Source organism: Aotus nancymaae, unplaced genomic scaffold (genome assembly GCF_030222135.1).
Source record: "Aotus nancymaae isolate 86718 unplaced genomic scaffold, 86718_ANA_hifiasm-v0.15.2.pri h1tg000025l, whole genome shotgun sequence".
Lineage (NCBI taxonomy): Eukaryota > Metazoa > Chordata > Mammalia > Primates > Aotidae > Aotus > Aotus nancymaae.
In genome coordinates, this window is record NW_026988438.1 from 27,282,235 (window position 1) to 27,303,807 (window position 21,573).

The following is a 21,573-nucleotide window of genomic DNA, read 5'->3' on the forward strand; positions in this document are numbered from 1 at the left end:
TCCTGAATCTGAAATGATAGTGAAGATATCCCAGGGAAACTAAATGTGTGGTTTAATTCATTAAGACCAAACAGGCAATGCCATTTTTAGTTACTTTGTGTAAGCAATATAATTTGGATATATATTTGCATATATTATTGAAGGAGAAAAAAACTTACATATTTTTTCACTCAATGTTTATTATGTTACAGTACCCGAAGCTAATAAAGGCTGGATTCTGTAAATTTTTTTAAAGTATAGGAAAGGATATACCTGAAAGAAATTCCCTCTGTAACAGCTCTTATCCTAACCCTGTGAAAGAGGTGAGCCTGTGGTTCTGAGCACCTTGGACATGGCAATTCCTCATTCTGCACAGACTGTGTTTTCCATCAAACTCCAGTTACCCCTTCATGAGGAAGGCATTAGGGAACTATGTTCATTAACTTTCTTAATGTCCTGTTCCTCTTCTGTACCATTTTTTACTGGTTCAGTAAGAACACAAAAAGAAAGCAACGTGAAATCAAATCTGAATGGCCACTCTCACCTCTCCAAAGCAGAATCATTCCTTGGGGAATAGTCTAGTTCACCGCCGTACAGATAAGGAAACCAATACTCTGTCAGTTCCACCACTTGCTAAGGACACAGAGCTAGTTAAGTATATGTTCCAAAAGGGATTTGAACCCCAGTCTGACCTAATTCTATTCAACTGATATACCACAGTTAATATTTTTCAACTATTAGCTTTTAGGTTGCCTTCAGTACTTCGTAATTCTAAATATAAACATTATGGCACCAAATGGATTTTAGTTTACTACTTTTAGTGCATTAAGTTAGATGACTGATGCCAAGTATGAGATTAGTTTCATGACTGACATTTTCCTAGAGGACTCTCAGGAGAGACCACATCAGAAATAAGTGGGTATGTCTATTTCACCGTATGTCTGTCAGCACTAATTTATTAACAAATTTGGCTAAATCAATATAGGCAAAGTGTACCTAACAGTTGCTTCACTTGTTATATTCATCACTGGTAAGATTGGAAATTTTTGTGTTTACTGACTTGAATTATGAGGATATGTGAATGAACATGTATATGAATATATATTTATGGTGGTTTGACTATAATCTATCTATACCTTTTAACATCTGTATGAGAGAGACCAGGTTTTGCTCTTATAAAACACAAAAATATTTGAGATAGCTTAGAAAAAGGCGAGGGGGGGAAACAGAGGTAGTATGCTTCCTTTTCAAAAAGTGATTTAAAACTACATGGTTGTTGGACAAGAATCTGTAATTATGTGAGACATTATGAAAATTAATGGAGTATCAAGAAATATTTATATACAACTATATGTTTAATTGATTTAATTCTGTCAGGATGTAGAAGAATCTTTCCTTATATTTATTAGAATATAGGAAAAGTACATGTAATAATCTGAGTATTTAATGAGAACTAAATTGCATCACACCCGCCAAGTGAAATTCACAAGAGAATGGAAGCCAGAATAAAGAGGGAGGAAATGAACATTGATTTACCTCTTAAAGAGAACAGATAGAGGGGTAGGCAGGGGGCAAGACTTAAGTGAAAAAAATCCTTCTTCACTCTGACTTGAAGAAAGAAGTTGTGTACCCATGGTTCAACTTTCCCAGTGGGGAGCCAGGGAGTCACAGAAAATGAGCTTTAGTAATGCGATATGGTAGAGCCAAGGGACTGAAAGTCCTCAAGGCCTGGCCCTGGAGTTCAATCTGAACAGGGGCCAAAAGAGCCATGTAAAGTGTGTACACAGGTGTGTGATGGGAGAGCACTGGGCTGTGAGTCCAGCAAAGATGTGGGGGGTACACCAATGCAGAGACATAGGCAAAAAGGCTACTTTGGATGCCAACACAGAAAGTCAGGTGGAAAAACGGGGCCTGAGTCAAGGGGCTTTCCCAGAAACATTTCCAAATGAACAACAGCAGGCCAGGGAGACGAACTGAACATAGAGATGCAGGGAGACACAGAGCCACATGTGGTCCATAGCACAAAGGCCGTGCTGGTTTTAAAGGAAGGAAAGCCAGCAATTTTCATGTATATGTTTCTAAAACAATGTACTGTCACAGAAATGTCAAAATCCTATCTTTGTAATTAGTAGATCAAACTAGGTCAGGGAAAGGTATTTTAAGAAAACTGAATTAATATAAACATGCCTCTAGACAGGAATCAAATTGGTAAGCATTATGAGGTTGATGATGATCACTATTTTCCTCACTGTGATCATTTGAATTTAATTATCACATTATTCACTTTCAAATCCTACTTTATTTCACAGAGGATTTGAAGAGGCAAACAGAGAAAGTGATGCTGCAATTAATTCTTTATTCATTTAGTCTCCTTGTTTTAAAATACATAAATATCAAATGTGTCCATTAAAGCACCATTCAATATTTGATGTAAAGAAAGTTTTTTAAATTACACATCCCAACTTTCGCATTGTATTCTATTTGACTTCTATCTTATACTATATTCTATAGTATTTTCAACTATTTCACTTTTTCAAAGCAGCAAGAAAACCATCAGAAAGGCTCTAAGATATATTATATTCAACTCTAGTGAGGCAGACTATTATACAATTAAGTAATATCAGTTGCATCTCACTAGCAACAATACAGAGTATGTGGTCATTATAACATGAAACTAATTCTTTCATGTTTATCTTGCTGGCTAAGATCATGGGAATTACCAAAATATTTATTTTCTGCACTGTGTTCCCATAGACAGTTATAATTGAGATGATACTTTAACAGTCATAAAGGCAGACTTAATACTGACACCAGACTTCCTCCTTTTGTTTGCCTTTTAAGAAGAGGTCATTAATAATGGCAATGATTAGTCATTGCAGTCATCACTCAATCCAGACAGCAAGCACAATGGCCCTTACATCAAATCTGACCTATGACGTAGAAGTCTTTAAACCCTTTAAGTGAGCCTTGATAAGTCTCTCCACACAATAGCATTTCCTATTATAAACATCTGTTTTCTCACATGAACCATGTTGAACATGTTAAAAATAAGTTTCTCTTTCCATATCAGTTTGTAAAAGGTATAATCAATCAAAAAATAAGGCTGAAGGCCCAAGTCTCCTTCCTCCACTGATGTAAATTTCCATCCTAACTTTCCCAGGGGATTTTTAAGTTCAGTACTAGGAAAGGTAACTATTAAACCCTTAATAACACAATAAAGATTTCCTTCTTCAAATTATAGATAATATCTATTAAAGACATTGAACATACTTTAAAAGAAAAGAAAAACTCAGGCATAATGCTATACCATGTGCTAATCTTCCTTTGAACTCTAGGATTCTATGCAGTCAGATCCCGAAACCAGTGCACTATAGCTCTTTTCATTAGAGATTCCTCAGGAGTCAGGTGAGCATAAATGAATATTAGAACAGAAGTCTGATACAGCCAATTTGGAAATATCAATACTGCTCCTCCTTGTTCTCTTGCCATAGGCTGGATTAAAATTCTTAGTCATCTAAGCTTTTTACTAAGATAATCAGAAGCAGATTTGTACAGAGATCAGGAAGGGCAAAGAGGATTCATCTACACGCCAACTCCAAGTGACAGTGACCACCTAGAATGCTGTATTCAAAAGGATTCTAAGACCATGTGCAGGCTCAACAGAAAAAAATTCATCATGGTTACAATGTTTGCCAAGGCCACATGGGGAATAGGAATAGCAGCACTTGTGCCAGCTTCTTGCCTCTCTTATATGCATATATCTCCCCAGAGAAGCTTCTTGTTCCTAAAAGTGTCTGGTTATTGCACATATGACCAGGCTGAACCTAGAATACCACACATAAGTACTGCAAATGCAAACACCATGGTATAACTTAATGTCAGTACCCTACCCTACTTTCATTAGTTTGTAAAAATGTGCTCAGGTGGTTAACTCAACTGATAAGGTGCTTTTTCTCTTGGTGACTGACAGTGCTATACAACAGAACTTTCTGCCATGACGGAAACGTCCTATATCTGGGTTCTCCAATGTGGTAGCCACTCATTCACATGTGGCTATTGGGTAGCTGAAATATATCCAGTGAGTTTTTAATTTTGTTTCTTTTTAATTATTTTTTTATTATACTTTAAGTTCCAGGGTACATGTGCAGAATGTGCAGGTTTGTTACATAGGTATACACGTGCCCTGGTGATTTGCTGCATCCATCCCTCCATCATCTACATTAGGTATTTCTCCTAATGTTAACCCTCCCCAATACCCCCACCCCCTGCTATCCCTCCCCTAGCTCCCTGAACCCCTGCCAGGCCCCAGTGTGTGATGTTCCCCTCCCTGTGTCCATGTGTTCTCATTGTTCAACACCCACTTAGAGTGAGAACATACAGTGTTTGGTTTTCTGTTCTTGTGTCAGTTTGCTGAGAATGATGGTTTCCAGGTTCATCCATGTCCCCACAAAGGACATGAACTCATCATTTTTTATGGCTGCATAGTATAAATTTCACATGGCAAGGGGCTACCATATTAGGCAGCACAGAACTAGAATGTTTGCTTGCAATGTTGAAGTAAACCCATAGAGGATTGGCTCTAAGTCTGTGTTGCTTACGACGCATGCTATGTGCCTAAAACACTGCCTAAGACATAGCGTGTGCTAAGATACTTATTGAATGAATAAATGAGTGAAAAGATTTGTCCTATCAGGTCATCCTGAAGTACGGATGGTTTTGCAGCTTTTGGCTTCTGTGCAGCATGATTAGAGGGAGATGCATATAATATCACAATTAAACACTCTCTCAGACTCAAACCAATAACACAGCCCTCACTGAGCTTAGTAGATAAAGTATTTTCCACAGAGCTTCAAGCAGATAGAGAGTCAATTGAGACATGTTTAAATTCTGCATTGAGAATTCAAATATCTTAAAATATCCCCAGCCCCTAACCTGAAAGATATGAAAACAATGTATTTTAAAATTGCCCAATCTGATACTCTGCTAGAATATTATTTTGGGTAACACTACTTTATCATCACAGGAAGATGGTAGGGACAATACTAGGTTATTAAATGGAGCCAAGTTAAAGAGCTTTTTTTTTTTGGAGACACCAAATAGAATATTTACTATTATTCTATAATGAAAAGGGGTATCCCCACAAAAACACATCTGGCACATATAACTTTGAGCACCTTTAAAAACTTATATATAACAGTCTGCAATACCAGAATTTATTTGCCCCAAAATAGTATGGAGGAGTGACAAAAAGGGAAAGGCATTATTAAAGAGACAGATCAAAGACAATGATTAATTCTGTTCCAAAAGCAATGGCATTTTAAACAAAATACTACTGACAATATAGTGGGGAGAATGCTACTTTTCATTAGCAATAGCACATTCTAAATATTTTTGGATTGTGAACGTGATGTCATTAGGAAAAAATACTCCAGAGGTGGCTATTGCATTCAGGATGTCTTTTAACACATGCCATCAAAATAACAAGAAGTCATTATGCAGTGCTGTTTGAAACATAAACAAAACATCTTCTGAGCACTTTCTTTTACCTCTAAATACTTGTGGGACATGTGACCTTGAGCTGAGAGGCTCTTCTGAAAATGTTGTCCACATGTCTAAAGTTCTCCCCCTCACATGTGTACTCTGCCATCCACCCTCAACCAAACCATCTAAATTACATTCAGATTTTTGTGGTATCATAATAACTTGAATATGGGATATATTTTCAACATTGTGGTAAGAGACTCCTTTCTTCTCTGCCTCACCCTTCTTCCAAGTTATTTCAGGTTTGCATATTTCATTTTCACATCTCAGTGGGATACCCATCACATAACATTTATTTGTGAGGTCTAAAGGCATAACGTGGGGGATTGTGAACTAGCATGTCAAAACCACATACTGCATGCGTATGTCTTAAAGAATGAAAAAGGATTCCTTTTTTCTCAAGACGTATAAGCTGTCTCAACAGTATAAGTCCAAAGCGAATACCACAACCTAATTAAAGATGAAGAGCGTAACAAGCAGTATTAAAATGTCTTTTTTGATTCATTCTTCTCCAAGTTATGTTTTTATCAAATGTCTTGTCTCATTAATGACTCTAAAGACATAACGAGTATATATACCTTCTAATCTCACCAAATTCAGAAGAGAGTTGAAAGAATTTTCTTCTATATGTTTTGGGGGCTATGACAGTGGAGAATGTACAGGCAGGATAGAAAGGGGCTTTCAGAAGAGACTAAGTCCATTCGCCTGAGTACAGGGATAAGCATGCTTATATATTCCCAGACAAATAAGACTTTTTAAAGATCTCTCAAGTAAGAAATACCACAATCTCTTCTGGGTACCAATTCCTACATTTAGAACATTTATTTCTAGGAAGGTCTTCCTTTGAGCCTACCCAAGCTTGAGGGCCAGCTTTATGAGCATTCAAGCTCTGCAGTCACAAAGGGGCTCATGCTCAGAAAGACCACCTACCAGCCCTGCCTGGCTTAATGTTTTGTTGTCATCATCTTGAAATTTTTAATAATTTTACCTCCAAACTTGTGTTTCCTAAGTGAACTCTGATGGAGCAATGAAGCATGTGTATAAAAAGGGAAGATATATGCAGTATGCATGGCCCCTTCTCCTTTCTGCCTCATTCACATGTAGCCCCAAGGGCTCCGAATTCCTATGGCCCCATGATGAGTACGGGTTCAGGAAGATTCAAAGCAAGTACAAGGAAGGCATGTTACGTCTAGACTGATGAAGTGGGGACACTGAGAGCCCTGAGAGGCTTTCCATGAGAACCAGACACACTTTGAATGAAGAGGGAAGGCAACAGATTCAAAGCAACAGGAATGACTGAAGAAGCCTACTGTATCTTTTTTTACTCCTGTTACTTCCCCTGTATTACCTAATCACTTACAGTGAAAATGGTAACACAGAAGGAAAGAAAAAGAATGATACATAGTTCCTTTTCCTTTCAGTCCTTCCTTTCTCATCAGTAAGCTGAAAGTAGAGAGCACTGGAAGATAGGTACATATCAAGGAATGAAATAAAAATGCTTAAGTCTGGTGATCCACATTCTGTAAGAACAAAATATCTGTGTAAGTACAAGCTACAAAATATAAATTGTGTAATATTGTTGATTCTGCATGTGAGTCTAATGCTCTCATATTTGTTTTTCAAAGAGGCACTGCACATTACAAAGACCAATGGTAAAATTCACACTAACAATTTAAATTTTGTATTTTTCTTACTTAGAACATAAAATACCAAATTAAAAAAAGCCATGACAAGTCAAGAGAAACACTGCAGAAAGAAAAACCTTTGCTTTTAGTACCTTTTTTAACAGCACTTTAGCACCTTTTCCCCCACTTTTTGAACAAGGAGGTCTGTGTTTTCATTTTGCACTGGGCCCTGCAAATTACGTAGCTGGCCCTGACCTGCTTCCTCATGCTCCAGATTATACCCACTGATTCTATTCTTCCAGGTCACCATTTGTTAGTTTTCACCCTTTCCTTCATTCATCTACCCAACAAATATTGACTGCTCTGTGCTCAGGCACCGTGCCAGGTACTGAGGATATAAAAATGAATAAGATAGCATCATTGCCCTCGAGTGTAGTTGTACAGATGGACAAATAACCACAAAATTTAGTAAGACTGAGCTGGGTGTGATGGTTCACGCCTGTAATCCCAGCACTTTGGAAGGCCGAGGCGGGTGGATCACTTGAGGTCAAGAGTTCAAGACCAGCCTTGCCAACATGGTGAAACTCCGTCTCTACTAAAAATACGAAAAAATTAGTTGGGCGTGGTGGCACATGCCTCTAATTCCAGCTACTCAGGAGACTAAGGCAGGACAATCACTTGAACCCATGAGGCAGAGGTTGCAGTGAGTGGAGATCCCACGAGTGTACTCCAGCCCGAGTGATGGAGCGAGAGTCCATCTCAAAAAACTAAAAATAAAAAACACTGATCTTGCATTACTTTAGTGAGGACAATAAATAATATACATAAAATGTACAAATCACTTCCAGTAATGATTGCTAACTTTCAGCACTATACTTAATTATTTCATTTCGTTCCTATTACAACTTACTGGGTAGGTCATATTATTGTTCCCATCTTACCACTACAGAAGAGAGATTTAGAACAGTTAAGAAACTAGGCCAGGCACGGTGGCTCACACCTATAATCCCAGCACTTTGGAAGGCCGAGGCAGGTGGATCACCTGAGGTCAGGAGTTTGAGACCAGCCTGGCCAACCTGGTAAAACCCCATCTCTACTAAAAAATATACAAAAATTAGCCAGCCGTGGTGGCATGTGCTTGTAATCCCAGCTACCCAAGAGGCTAAGGCAGGAGAACTGCTGGAACCCAGGAGGCAGAGGCTGCAGTGAGCCAAGATCACGCCACTGCACTCCAGCCTGGGCAACAGAGCATGACCCCATCTCAAAAAGAAAAAAAAGAAACCGAACCACAGTGATTTTGTCACTAAGTGGTAGAACCAATAACTGAAGTCACTCAAACCCTTGACTACTAAATCTGAGTTCATAATTGACAGCTATCATTCTTATTAATATAATCCTAACCATTATTTATTTTCTAGTATTACAGTTGTGTCTCCACTTCCAGTTTCTCAAATGTCAATTTTAGTTGCAATTTTGTCAACTCCTTATATGATTCACCACTAAAAAAAAAATGTGTATTCTAACTTTTTCCAATTTACTTATTAATATTTTGTTTAGGACAAAAAATACAGCTTTTTTTTTAATCTGACAATCCTCTGACCCAACTGTAGAAAATTCAGTTCAGCTGACAAAACTTGTGGTTTTCAAAATTACATTCACGAACTTGTTCACTAAAATATAGGCAGACAGACTGGGTCCAAATCCTGACTCTACAGCCAGGGCTTCAGAAAAGTACTTAACTCTCAAAGCCTAAATTTTCCCATAGGTAAAATGGTGTTGGAAATAGAACCTTAACTACCTCATTGGCCCATGCTTAAAAGTAAATAATTCTTACAAAACACTTAAAATAGCACCTGGTACCTAATAACCACTCAAAAAAAAAGTTAGTTTTAATATTATTATTTTTAGTTCTCAAATCTAGGTTTTAAAATGGATTTGAAATGATTTCCCCTTGAAATTTTTTCATCCAGTACAAAGAACTAAGTTCGAGGGTCTCTAATTTCCCAGATATGTATTATTTTTTTGTAAATAAAAGCATACAAAAATTCTCCCGAAATGGCCCATGGAGGTCATATGTACCTCTACAATTCAAAGGATCTCAGATGTTTTAATTTAAATAATCCTTTCCTGAAAATGCCAAATACTACCCTCATTTTTTCTCTTTTCATTCTAAACTGCCTATTTTAGGATTGAGGGTAAAAGAGTTTAAACTACACATAAAGAACTCTAAATGTAAGGAACTATTCACATCAGTTTTAGCAAGGCTATCTCTGTTCTCTCTAACCTTTGAAGTGACACTTAAATTTAAGAAGGTTGAGCAAATTAAAATGGCTGAAGTGTTCTCTCTGGTGGAAAGGGAAAGGATTAGCTAATCTGAAGGTTACTGCCACCACCAGCCTGTCAGATGACTATTTCCCTGGCTTCTAAGTGATTGAAGAACACATTAAAAAAAAAAAAAATAGACTGGACCACATAAAAATGGACTACATACCTATTCTTAAAATAGCTCTACAGTGCCTTCGTTTGACATTTTTACTATGGTTTAAAGAAAAGGAAAATAGCATTTTTGTAAAAAATCAAGCCCTTATTTCATACCTTGGAAAACCTGATAGCCCTATGTGATATCTTCCTAAAACCAAAACTTCAATAACACTGGCTATTCCCACTATAGGCTTTTAGGTCCTTACCAATTCTTGGGTGTCTTCCTGTAGTGGCAGAAATGCCGCTTCCAGAATAGCAATCTGGTCAGCACTAAGCTTCTGCCACAGCCCAATCAGCAGAATCACCAAATGGGTGGCACTCTTTAGCCTGGTGAATGACTGGAACAGACTGCCTTGGTTTTCCTCCACTGCGTCTGCTAGAGCGATTACCTGCAGAAATTACAAACTTTGGTTAGGGATAATTTCACAATTCTTGAGCCCTCAACAAATTATGTCTGGCACACTTTTGTTTTTCTTTAAGACAACTTGATGAACTTTGTCTTCCACAAACACAAGCTATGTTGAGTAATAAAAGAGTTATCACTCATCTGCTCACTTCCTTCTTTAAAAAAAATGCCCAGAGTGATTCCAAATCCATATGGCCAGAAGTGGAAAATATCCATGAAATAAGCTTAGCAGGGACAGTGTTCAGTGTCTGCTTTGCCATCTATTGATCTTTATCAATATATGGTAATATAAGTAACCTCTAATAAAGTTATCACAGTCTATCACCAGCCACATAGATTGATCAATTAAAACATTCTCAGAAGAATAATTGCATTTGCCTTGTAGTTCAAACTAACAACTTCATTACACTTTTTTCAGAACGTCATCTTCCTCTAATATTAGTCTTTAGCTGCTACATGGTATTGGGGTATCTAATATTTCTTTATTATATCTAAAAGGTAGATAATGTTTAAACATTTGACCAGTTGAGTAATGTCATTTTTAACACAAATGCCAGACACCAGCCCACAGGGACCTGAAAAAAAAAAAAAGTTCAGGGTGTGTTAGCTTTACAATGCCAAATCTACTTAGGATAAAATTGGCAGGAGTGAGTAGAATTGACTTTTTTTCATCCTTTTGAATAATCCTGTGGAAAAAAGAACTAAAGCAACAATTGGATGGAACATCCAAAACTGCCCATTGGTGTTTTATTTTAGTTTAATGTCTTGGTGAATTTTGTGCTCATTAAAAGTAATGAACTGACTGCCACAGAGACTCAAGGCATCTGATAGTCCCCAGAACAGGATTAGCAAAAGCCAGGGCCATATGAACTCCTTTCTACAAGCCCCCACCAGCTTGGGGGACTGGAGTTCAGATAAGTTTCAGAAGTCTGGTGCAGATGAACCATTTGGTAATATTTCATGGTTTATTGACACCGGCCCAAAGGGCTTGTTAAAAAATCATCATTCAAACAAGTAGAATGTACAGCTGTGTGGTCTCCCAAATTCCATGTGGGGAGAGGTGCTGTACAGACAGCTCTCAGAGTGTCTCGGAAGATACTGGAAAAGAGATGTAGACAGAGCAACTGAAGGTCCTTGCCTGAAATCACTGGGGCAACCAAAATTCTTTGCCACTTGGCTGAAGGCTTGCAGGAGTTATAACAGGCAATCACAATTCATATTTAGCCCTACAGGAAAGCATGGGAGTTTGAATGAAGGCTAGCATAACATAAAGTGCATTGCTTGCTATGTGCCTAGTACTGTGCTACTTTTTGATTATATTCAAAAGAACTACACAATATCTCATAGTCCACAAGAATCTTATAATTTGTTGGAAAGAAAACATACATATACAACCAATTAGTGGGAAGAAACATTACTATAATAATGTCCTAATTGTGCAGAACAGAAAGTAAGTGTGAAAGAAGTTAGCAAAGGGATGGATTACTGTGGGCCAGAGTTAATATCCCTGGGGCCTCTTTTACTCAAATGGAGCTTGGAACTCATCCCTTCCCCATTACTTTAAGAAGTCACCTCGAAGAGACGGAGAGAGCCCACTTTCCTTAAACCAAAACACCTGGAATCATGTTCCTCCCCAACCCTGCCATGATTACAACTGACTCCTGTTAAATTCTGAGTTTATACTCTTTTTCTTCCTGTGAATGTTACCAATTAAGCCTCATTGTGGGGCCATCACATTACGACACAGATGCTTATTGTCAAAAAGTCCAAATCATACAAGGACCAAGGTCATAAACACCTACTGAGTGCCAGATATGTGCAACAATTTGCGGGAAGTACTGCAGGGAATTCATTGGTGACAGATCTAATCTCTACCTCTAAAGAGTTTGTAATAGAGTAAGGAAAATAGGTCACGGAGGCAAATATTGACCACATAAGGAAGACCCTACGGGCTAAAGAGTTCCATTAACATTGCGATTATTATGTGAATAACCATCCCTCCAATTAATTGAACACAGACCACATGCCAAGCATTCTTCCCTGTGCCATACAGGTATCAGTGCTTTCAATCCTCACATCACCACTGTGACTTAGTTGACATTATCTTTCTTTCACAGATGAGAACTCTAAGGCTTGGCAAATGTAAGGCATTTGCCCAGGACTGTGTGCAGGGTGTACAAACGGTGCTCGAGCTTTGATGGGCCCCGTACTTGTTTAATGCTCTGCTGTCTCTGCCTTGAAATTCTTAGTAATTTTATTTTTGAACTTGCATTTTGTAAGCAAAATTGATGGGGCAATGGAGCATGAACATGAGCACAGGAGTTATGTGCACTCATTTAATATGAGTTAAATGCTCATACTTGCATTTAAAACTGCATTAATATAAAGATTAATGGTAAAAATTCATGCTAATTATTTACAATTTTAATTTTTTCTTACTTTGAAAGTTACTAAATAGAAAACAAGAAAATATCATCAGAAATTGTGAAAGAGAGAGTACTGAAGAAAGGAAAAAGCATTGTATTTAAGTGGTTGTTTTAATAGCACTTTCTTCCTGGCTTTTGAACAAGGACCCTTCGTTTTCATGTGGCACTGGGAGCCACAAAATAAGTAGAGAGCCTGACCATCACCTAGTAGATGAAGAAACAGGATTCAAACTCTGGAGTCTGTCTCCCTCCAAATCTTGTTTGAGACCTTAAGCACGTTGTAGGTTCAGAGATGGGCATACTACTACTAGCTGAGTATAGAGTCCTTAGGAAGGAAGAGATGGAGGAAGAAGCAGTGGTATGCCAGAGCGGGCTCAGTCAGCTCCTCCCACAACAGGAGAAAGAACCTATTGTTCCGTTTTCAGAAATTTTGCAAGCCAGCTGTTACACACGGCCATTATTAACAATTAAATCACATAAACTTAAAACTAAATGAATTACATTTAAAACAAAGGTAATAAATACTCAACATTCATTACTTTCTACTATTATCTAGTCTCTTGAAGTCGTTTATGCATATTGTATCCATACATTGGAAACACTGCAGAGGTCTATGGTTTACATTTCTTTCCAACTCTGCATTCAGGGACCTCACATTGGTAGCTTGAAATCAGCCACGGTGGAAGTATTTACTACATGAAAATCCATGAATGTTACAAAGTCAGGCTTCCTACCTTCCCCCTCTTCCCCAGAGAGACACTTGTTAACTCTTTACTAGCACACCAGTGAGAAGAGGTATCTGAAATGTGTCCTAAAGAATAGATACTGAATAAGGGAGCTTTAAAAGTGAAGGAAACAACTTGAACAAAACAGAAAGTAGAGGCTGCTTGTTCAGGGAACAGCAAACACTCCAGTTTAGGAAGAGCATTTCATGACATTAGAAAGGTAAGCTGGGCACTGTTGTAGAAGAACCAGAATGTTACAGTGAAAGCATGCACTTAACTCTGTAGGCACTAGGGAGCCACAGAGTATTCTGAGTGTGGGTGTTACTTGATGGAGGCTGCACTCTAAGCAGCTAGCAGATCATAATAAATATTTGGGGCATTTTTTGGACTTAAGGAATGCTTTTACGCACGTTCCTCACTATCAAGGGAACATTCTCACTAAGTGCAACAGCATGTCAGTTCATGGACCCACCCAACTTGCTAAACACAGCTGTGGTGGAAGAATGACTTCTCAGTGAGACAGCAGCCCAAGCCACAGGATCTTTCCTGAGCAAGGCCCAAAATATATCACTCCAGGAGAAGAATCGTCTCTCTAAGTCTCAGTCTCATTGGATATATTCCTGTGCCATTGTGGAAAGAGTCTGCTATCCCCAAATGGTCACAGAAATTGGAAAGAAATGGGATAAACAATTCCTTATGTAAATTACCCCCAAGGAAAATCTTCCTGACCTACTGGCCAGCATGAAATACTAAACAGATCTCCATGTTCTCAATTTAGTTTTACACGTAACAGCCAAGTTTACTGTGTTCCCCATAAGAGCCAAATGAATTTAACAGAATTAACATAGTAAAAAGAGCTGGAAAAACTACACCCCATCAAGATTCAGATCTCTGTGACCAAGGCCTAGATCTCACAGCTCACCTGGAACTGAGAAATAAGGCCAAACAGCTGCTAGGACTTAAATTTGAGGGATAGTGATTTTTAAGGGTGCATCACTGGCTGAGCAAGATGTGTGTTCCCTAGTGTTCAACTGAACTACAGAAAGGGAGGGGTTTAGGAAACAATAAATGCTAACGATTTCAAGCACAATGTGTTGATGCCCTTTGTTTTGCTTTCTCAAATTGAAGGTTTCCAAATAAGATGGAGACCCCAAAGGACATCTCTGTCGAACTGCCATATCAGCTGATGCCAAAGTAACGAGGCAGAGGCCCAGGGAGCTGCTTGCAGGAAAACGCTCAACTCATAAAGTGAGTGTGAAATTAATCCCAAATACTTCCAGCTGCCAAGATAGGCTCTAAAATTGGTTACAGGAAAGCAGCAGCAGCAACAGCAGAGTAGACATGAATCATACTATGTGAACACGGATATGTCCAATTTCTTCACCTAAGCTTACTGTTGAATCTGCCTCCAAATCTCATGTGTGGCACTACCATTGCCTAAACACTACATTGCTGTTTAGCTGTCATTTCCTGAGGCCTGATTGTGGGCCAGGCACTGTGTGCGAAACTGTCATAACCAGGTTATCATGTGGTCCTCATGACAACCTTCTGAGATAGGAACTACTGACCCCCTCTGCCCCAACTTCCCAATGAGGAAACGGAAGCTTAGAGACATCTGAACACACTGCCTGTGGTCATAAATAAGGGAAGAGAAGGGCTAGGATTCTAATCATGTCTTCTGATTTCCTACTGGGTGCCCTTTCTTCTACACCAATATACAAATTATACATTCAGCCCCATAAAATAATCCAGTGGATTTTCATCTTGATAATTAAGCAAAGATACTAAGGAAAAGCACTACTAATATATTTCACCCATGATAGGCATATATGCTTTAGTTAACCTTTCCTATTGTTGGAGCTTTAAACATGGGGTCAATTCAAATTGGTTGGTTCTGCACAAAGTTGTGTGGTGCTGCCCAAAGTTACGTTATAAAGGAAATTAGCTCATAATTTGTAAGGATGGAAAGTTAACATACTAAGTTTTTTTTCTTAACAAAGGGAATTTTATTATGTCCCATATAGCTCAAAACTATGAAGACTTTAGAAAACTTTAGAAAACAGACATTTTCTAGGCCCTTTCCTTTAGTGACGCTACTTTCTGCAAAGAGATGATTCACTTATTTTCTATAAAATCTCACATTACAACATTTTCAGTGGTTGGAGCAGGTTAATGTTTTGTAACAATAATTACAACATTTATTGAGGGCTTTCTAGGAGCCAGGGACTGTGCTAACCTCTTTACAGAAATAATCTCATTTAATTCTCAAAACAATACTGTGAGATGTTGCTGTTATTGCCTCCACTTTAAAAATAAGACCAGAGAAGCAAAGAAAGTGTCGAACAGTAAGCAGCAGAGCCAGAATTCATACACAAGAAATCTGAATCAAGAAAAGTCACTATGAAGCACTGCCTGCATTAACTTTCTGCCTACATATCAGTCTCATCATGTGCAATATGTGAAACAAATTCTATCAGGAGCTCCCCAATGGGAAGTTTCAGCTTTGCTGATCTCCCAATACCTGATGCAAATTAAGATAGGTTTATTGTAATAAAAGTTCAGCATAGATGAATGAGTTAAGAAAATGACACTTCCATGATATGGATGAATCTATACATTCCCTAGGGAAGAATGCAACAGACTGTGCTGGAACAGGCAATGTCCTGGGAACCAAGGAGACAGAGCTTCTAGTCCTGGCTTTGCTACCAAGCAGCTTTATGTCAGTGTTCAACTTACTTCCCTTCTCTAGGCTCTGGTTTCATCACCTTTAAAATGTAGGAAACATGATCTCTAACATCCAGCATAGCTATAAGTGTCTGATTCAAAACCTTTTAAATTAATTTTGGATGAGGTATTGTTTTGAATTATCCATGCCACTTCTTCCCCTCTATTTGCACGCATAATAGGATTCTTGTTGAAGTGGGGATTTTATCTATAAAACAGCATTATGAATATTTTTCTTTGGCTAATTCATAGGATTATGAAAATTAAATGAGAGTGGTAAAAAGACGGACAATAACAAGTGCTGGCAAGGATGTGGAGAAATTGGAACCCACATACTTTGCTGGTGGAAATGTAATACAGTACAGCTGCTTTGTTAAATAGTCTGGCAGTTCCTCAAAAAGTTAAACATAGAATTACCAGATGACCCAGAAATTCCACTTCTAGGTATACGCCCAAAAGAAATGAGAATATATGTCCATTTAAAAACTTGCTAATAGTTATAGCAGCATTACTTATAATAGCTAAAAAGCAGAAACAATTCAAATGTCCATCAACAAAATGTATAAACAAAATGTGGCATATTCATAAAATGGAATATTATTCAGCCATAAAAAGAAATCAAGTACTTATACATGCTACAAAATGGATGAATCTTGAAAATGTTATGCTAAATGAAAGAAGCCTATCACAAAGGAACACATATTGTATGATTCCATTTATATAAAATACCCAGAATAGGTGAATTTATAAACACAGACAGTAGATTAATAGCTGCTTAGGGCTGGGGGTGGGTGGTAAATAGAAGGAATGGGAAGTGACAGCCAATGGGTATGGGGTTTCTTTTAGGAGGGTTTAAAATGTTCTAAAATTAGACTATGGTAATGGTGGGACAGCCCTGTGAATACATTAAAAATCACGGAATTACACACTTTAAATTATTGAATTGTATATATGTAAATAATATCCAACAAAGCTGTGAAAATAATAAGAGAATAAAAGATACTTTAACAGTATAATTCCTGTAAGGTAAATAAAAACAGAAAGGCACCTTTACTTAGGCAACAATTTTGATATATTAATGGCCATACCGTATCGCAACTAGGACTTAATTACCTTAAGGATGATGGAATAACCATGTGACTCTGCAGTCAACCACATCTAACTATGACTACTGGTAATGCTACTTATTAGCTGTACAACTTTTGGCTAGTTACTGTACCTCCCTCAAACTTAGTTTTCTCACCTACAAAACAATACTCAATAAAAACTAGTGAATATCCCTGCTGTTCATTTCTAATTGGTTTGGCTCCTGGTTACTGTTTCTTAATACTGTCTATAGTTTAGGGCTCATTTCAATTTAGTAACACCAGGAAAATTCTGCTTTTTCTATTAGATTAATAATGACATTGAAAAAGGAAGACTCTTCTGCTTGAGGCAGTCTACCAACTACTGCCTCCCAAAGTTAGGCAGGATAGCTGATCACCCTGCTCCATTCCCTGACCCTCACTCTGTGGTCACTCAGTGAAACAGTGTTCATCTTGCAGCTAAGTTTAACCAAGTTTCAAAGCTTGATTAAAAGCTTGTAAGTTACTGACATTGGATTTCCCTTTATCCGTTCCTTTAGCAAAACTATTAAAACACGCACACACAGTCATACAACTTTGCCTGGTATGACTTGTTCTCTAGAAATCCTCTAAGGCTTCTTACTTGGGGAGCCAGGCATTGCTTGTTTTTCTTTTATATCTTACTGAAAATGCTAGAAAATTTGGTGATTTGAATAAAATTTTTCTGAAGTACACTACGAAAAGCCAGAGAAAAAAACAAAACTCAAGCTCAAAAAGCCCAGAAAATTCCAGTGTAAAAATATCAACTGATAAGACCCCAACATGCCCACAATTTTCCAGTATGAGGTACATATCAGGTGTCCCATAAATGCTGGGTGAATTGATGAGCTTCAAAGTCAATCCACCTAAAAATATAATGCAACTATATTTTTTCTGCCTCTTAAATCCTGGACACACTGAATCAGGCACTGTCAGGCTCCCAATTTGAATGGAACCCAAGTGATGTCACATGGAAACAACAGACCTACCTCAATATATCTGTCATCTACTTTAAAAAAAAAATGCTCCAGTTCACCTTTAGCCAGAGCTTCCTAACACCAAACTACAGACAGCTCTAATGACTGCTGAAATGAATATATTATTCAGATGGCAGCCTTTTCGTTAGAAAGGCACATGCTCAGTCTAGGAGAGAATTGGAAGCAGACAAGAAATAGGGCATACTTCCCTCTCAATGATGTTGTTTGTGATGGCATTTGCTGCAGACTCCAACATGGCAAAGGCTTTGCAATAAGGAAAAAAGAAAAGATTTACCAGGTCTAAGCTTTTACTTTGGCTGAAATGATCCAATTTGTATCCAAAAGAATTGTTCTTTTACCAAAAACAATGAAATAAAGCTCAAAATGAAAAAGAAATGGCATGGAGATTGCTAAAATGCCAGACAGGCATGTAAGAAGCATTTGGGTAGCAAGCTCATAACTAATTAATTCATTACTTACATGCATTCATTACCTCTGTGCTGAACTTATGACTAGGTAAAAGAGAACCCTGAGGTTTGTACTTTGAAGGCATAGCAAGAATTGAATTCTTAGCTATTTTTGCTACTATATTATTTTGTATTAATATGACAGTGAACTGGATTTAATTCTACTGCACCTCACATTGGAAAGAAAACCCTTTAACATGCATTTAGCTTAAATTTGTAAACCAAAACCAGTATCAGAATACATTTTTTTTTTTCTGAGATGGAGTCTTGCTCTGTCACTTAGACTGAAGTACAATATGGCATGATCTCAGCTCACTGCAACCTCCACCTCCTGGATTCAAGAGATTCTTCTGCCTCAGCCTCCTGAACAGCTAGGATTACAGGTGTGCACCACCATATCCAGCTAAATTTTTGTTTTTAGTAGAGATGGTTTCTCACCATGTTGGTCAGGCTGGTCTCGAACTCTTGACCTTGTGATTCACCTGCCTCAGCTTCCCAAAGTGCTAGGATTACAGGAGTGAGACATCACGCCCAGCCCAGAATACATTTTTAATCATAGTATCATTTTGGGTAGCCATTAAGACAACTGCAAAAGTGTACCCATTCAGTAAAAAACTTCAGTCACAAAAATGATTTGTCTTCATAAAAAGAGACCTACTAATGAACTAAACGACCTGATGCTTCGAAAACACTAACATATGATCATGCAACTCTTAGAAGTCATAATGGTTTTCCTGGTCTAGGATTACAATTTTCCCCGACGCCAATCCACATTTGCAAAATGCCTTGAGAATTCACATAAAATTGGTTTTAGAAAAACAAATAATTTCTGAGAAATTTCTTTATAATATATACAGTACAACTCTTTTTTCTTTTTTTAATGTTCTGCTGAGAAGAATATAAAAGGTAGGCAGTGTTGGAATATAGACTTTGGCTGGGACTTTTAAAATATATACCATTGATACATAAAAATGTTAAATGAGAGAGACAATAAATAATTTACAAGTGACATAGAGACAAATTTTGCTATTTCTGCAAAGTTTATTCACCAAATAGACATGTAACTTAATCAGCTGAAAGGAAACGAACTCCATTGCTTGGCTAATATAAAGCTAAAAATACAACTGATCTCAAGCCTGATTACTATTTTTACCTTTTATCCCCCCTGGCTGACCAAAGTTTTACCCCTTTCCATAAAATTATCTTCTTATAGCCAAGTGAAACCCCAATTTAAAAAATAATAATTAATGGAATCAGGTTGTAAAAAGAAGAATGAATGTTCTCCGGACTATGGTTACTCATTGAACAGGTCGCTATTAAAGCTGGAATCTATGGTTGGCAATGTCAGAGCTCATTTTACAAGCCCTGGAGAATGCCACAGTTATCACTCTCCAAAAACAACATCCACAAGGTCTGATCTGAATAGCTTCTAAGTTTAGAATGTTTCAGGCCACATTCCTACATGCAGACATGTCAGTAATTATGTAACCACCCACACTGCCTCAAGTGCCATCTCCAATGAAGGGAAATGATGGATACATGGGCAGTTGGCTGGGTGTCCTAACAGCATGCCTTTAGCTAAGGTAGCAAGTGCTAAGACACATTATTACATGTGATCAGTTAGGGCCTGCTCCCAAAAAGGCAAAAAGGGAGGCTGGAGACCCCAACAATGCTGGTGACACTGCCAACCATTTCCTTGGTTCCAGAGTTTAAGAGGTGAAAGTGACATTTTCACAATAGAGTGAAATTGTTGAGATTTTTCTATGAATCCTCTTTTAAAACACCTATTTTTTTCAGCGGGTCTACTTCTCTTCAATATTTGTAGTTTTTATATATGTTTGCTTTTTTAGATAAAATAATTATACCACTACTATCTAGTAGTTATTTGGCAAAATATGTAAACGTCTATATGGCTCAGACCACATGGAAATAATACAAAAGGCAATGAGGAGAGCTGCCTGGTTTCATATGGAGTGAAACTAGGGTAAACTGTGGGTTATTTTTACAATCACAGGCTACTGGCACATTATAATTGGAAGTTGCCTTAGCGAAGATATGTTATGCTTGATTTCTACTGTGCTGTAAACTCTCCCAGGCCAGAGACTATTTTATTGTTTGCTGTACCCTCCTACAGTCTCTGGCTCACAGCAGGCATTCAATGAATGTTTGTAATACTAAAGTAAATTTAAAATTCTGGCGACTCAGAAGCACAAGAGTATCCATTAAGATGGTAATTTATAGGACCACTATTTGGGCAAGGGAAGTCCATCCCTACACTCCAGGTAAACAAGACCAAAGCCTACCATTTTTGAAAAGTTTTTGCAGGGTATGTTATTCATTGGGTCTACCACAGGTTGTAAATAACTGGGCTCTAAATTCATACCTTCCATACGTATTATATTACAATGAATTCCTAAATTCATTCACACCTTTACTGCTGAGTTTACTAAGAGTGTTATGAAGTCTGTAATTTAACTTTAAAATACATCACAGAATCATATGATGTAAGCATATGAGTCAGTTTTAAGTGCACTCCAAAGCAGAGTTTCTCATCCTCCTCATTAATGACATTTGGGGCCAGATAATTTGTTGTTGGGGCTGCCTCAGGTACTATATGAAGTTTATCTGCATCTCCGTACTCTACACACTAGATGCCAATAGCACCTCTCACTACCAGTCGTGACAACCAAAAAATGTCTCCAGACATTGTCAAATGTCTCTCTGGGGGCAAAATCACCCTGGTTGAGATCCCATTGGTCTAGAGTCAGTGAGACTGTGCTCAAAACAGTTAACCTTCTCATCAGCAGCAAAACCCACAAGCCAGAGGACTACCACAAGCACTTAGGCTACTGGTATCCGTAGCAACACTGGAGACTTTTTTATTCCATAATAAATGTCAGAAATGAATTTTGATTCAGTCAGCATTATAGATATTAGAATTGATTCATTGACAAAAATTAATGGTCTTAAGATACGTGGATTGACTGAATATTTTTATACTCAGACTCTCCTTTGTATGAATAGGGTATATGAATTCCAGCAAGACACTGATCGGATGGGGTCCAAGGTGTAAACCTAAATGATCCTGTGTCTTGACCTTGGGGAAACAGATTTCTAGC

General features: G+C 37.8%; 1 protein-coding gene across 6 annotated transcripts in view; it reads right to left on the bottom strand.

Moving 5' to 3' along the window:
* The window catches only part of BBS9 (Bardet-Biedl syndrome 9), a 726,661-nt gene that overhangs the window by 343,348 nt on the left and 361,740 nt on the right, over positions 1-21,573 (bottom strand). For all 6 annotated transcript variants that reach the window (XR_010344069.1, XM_064380469.1, XM_064380467.1 and 3 more), the window contains one exon: positions 9,833-10,015. Coding sequence is in view for 5 of the 6 variants with exons in the window: in XM_064380469.1 (XP_064236539.1) it covers positions 9,833-10,015 (183 nt within the window). In the remaining variant the exon portion in view is untranslated. The remainder of the gene's footprint in view (positions 1-9,832; positions 10,016-21,573) is intronic.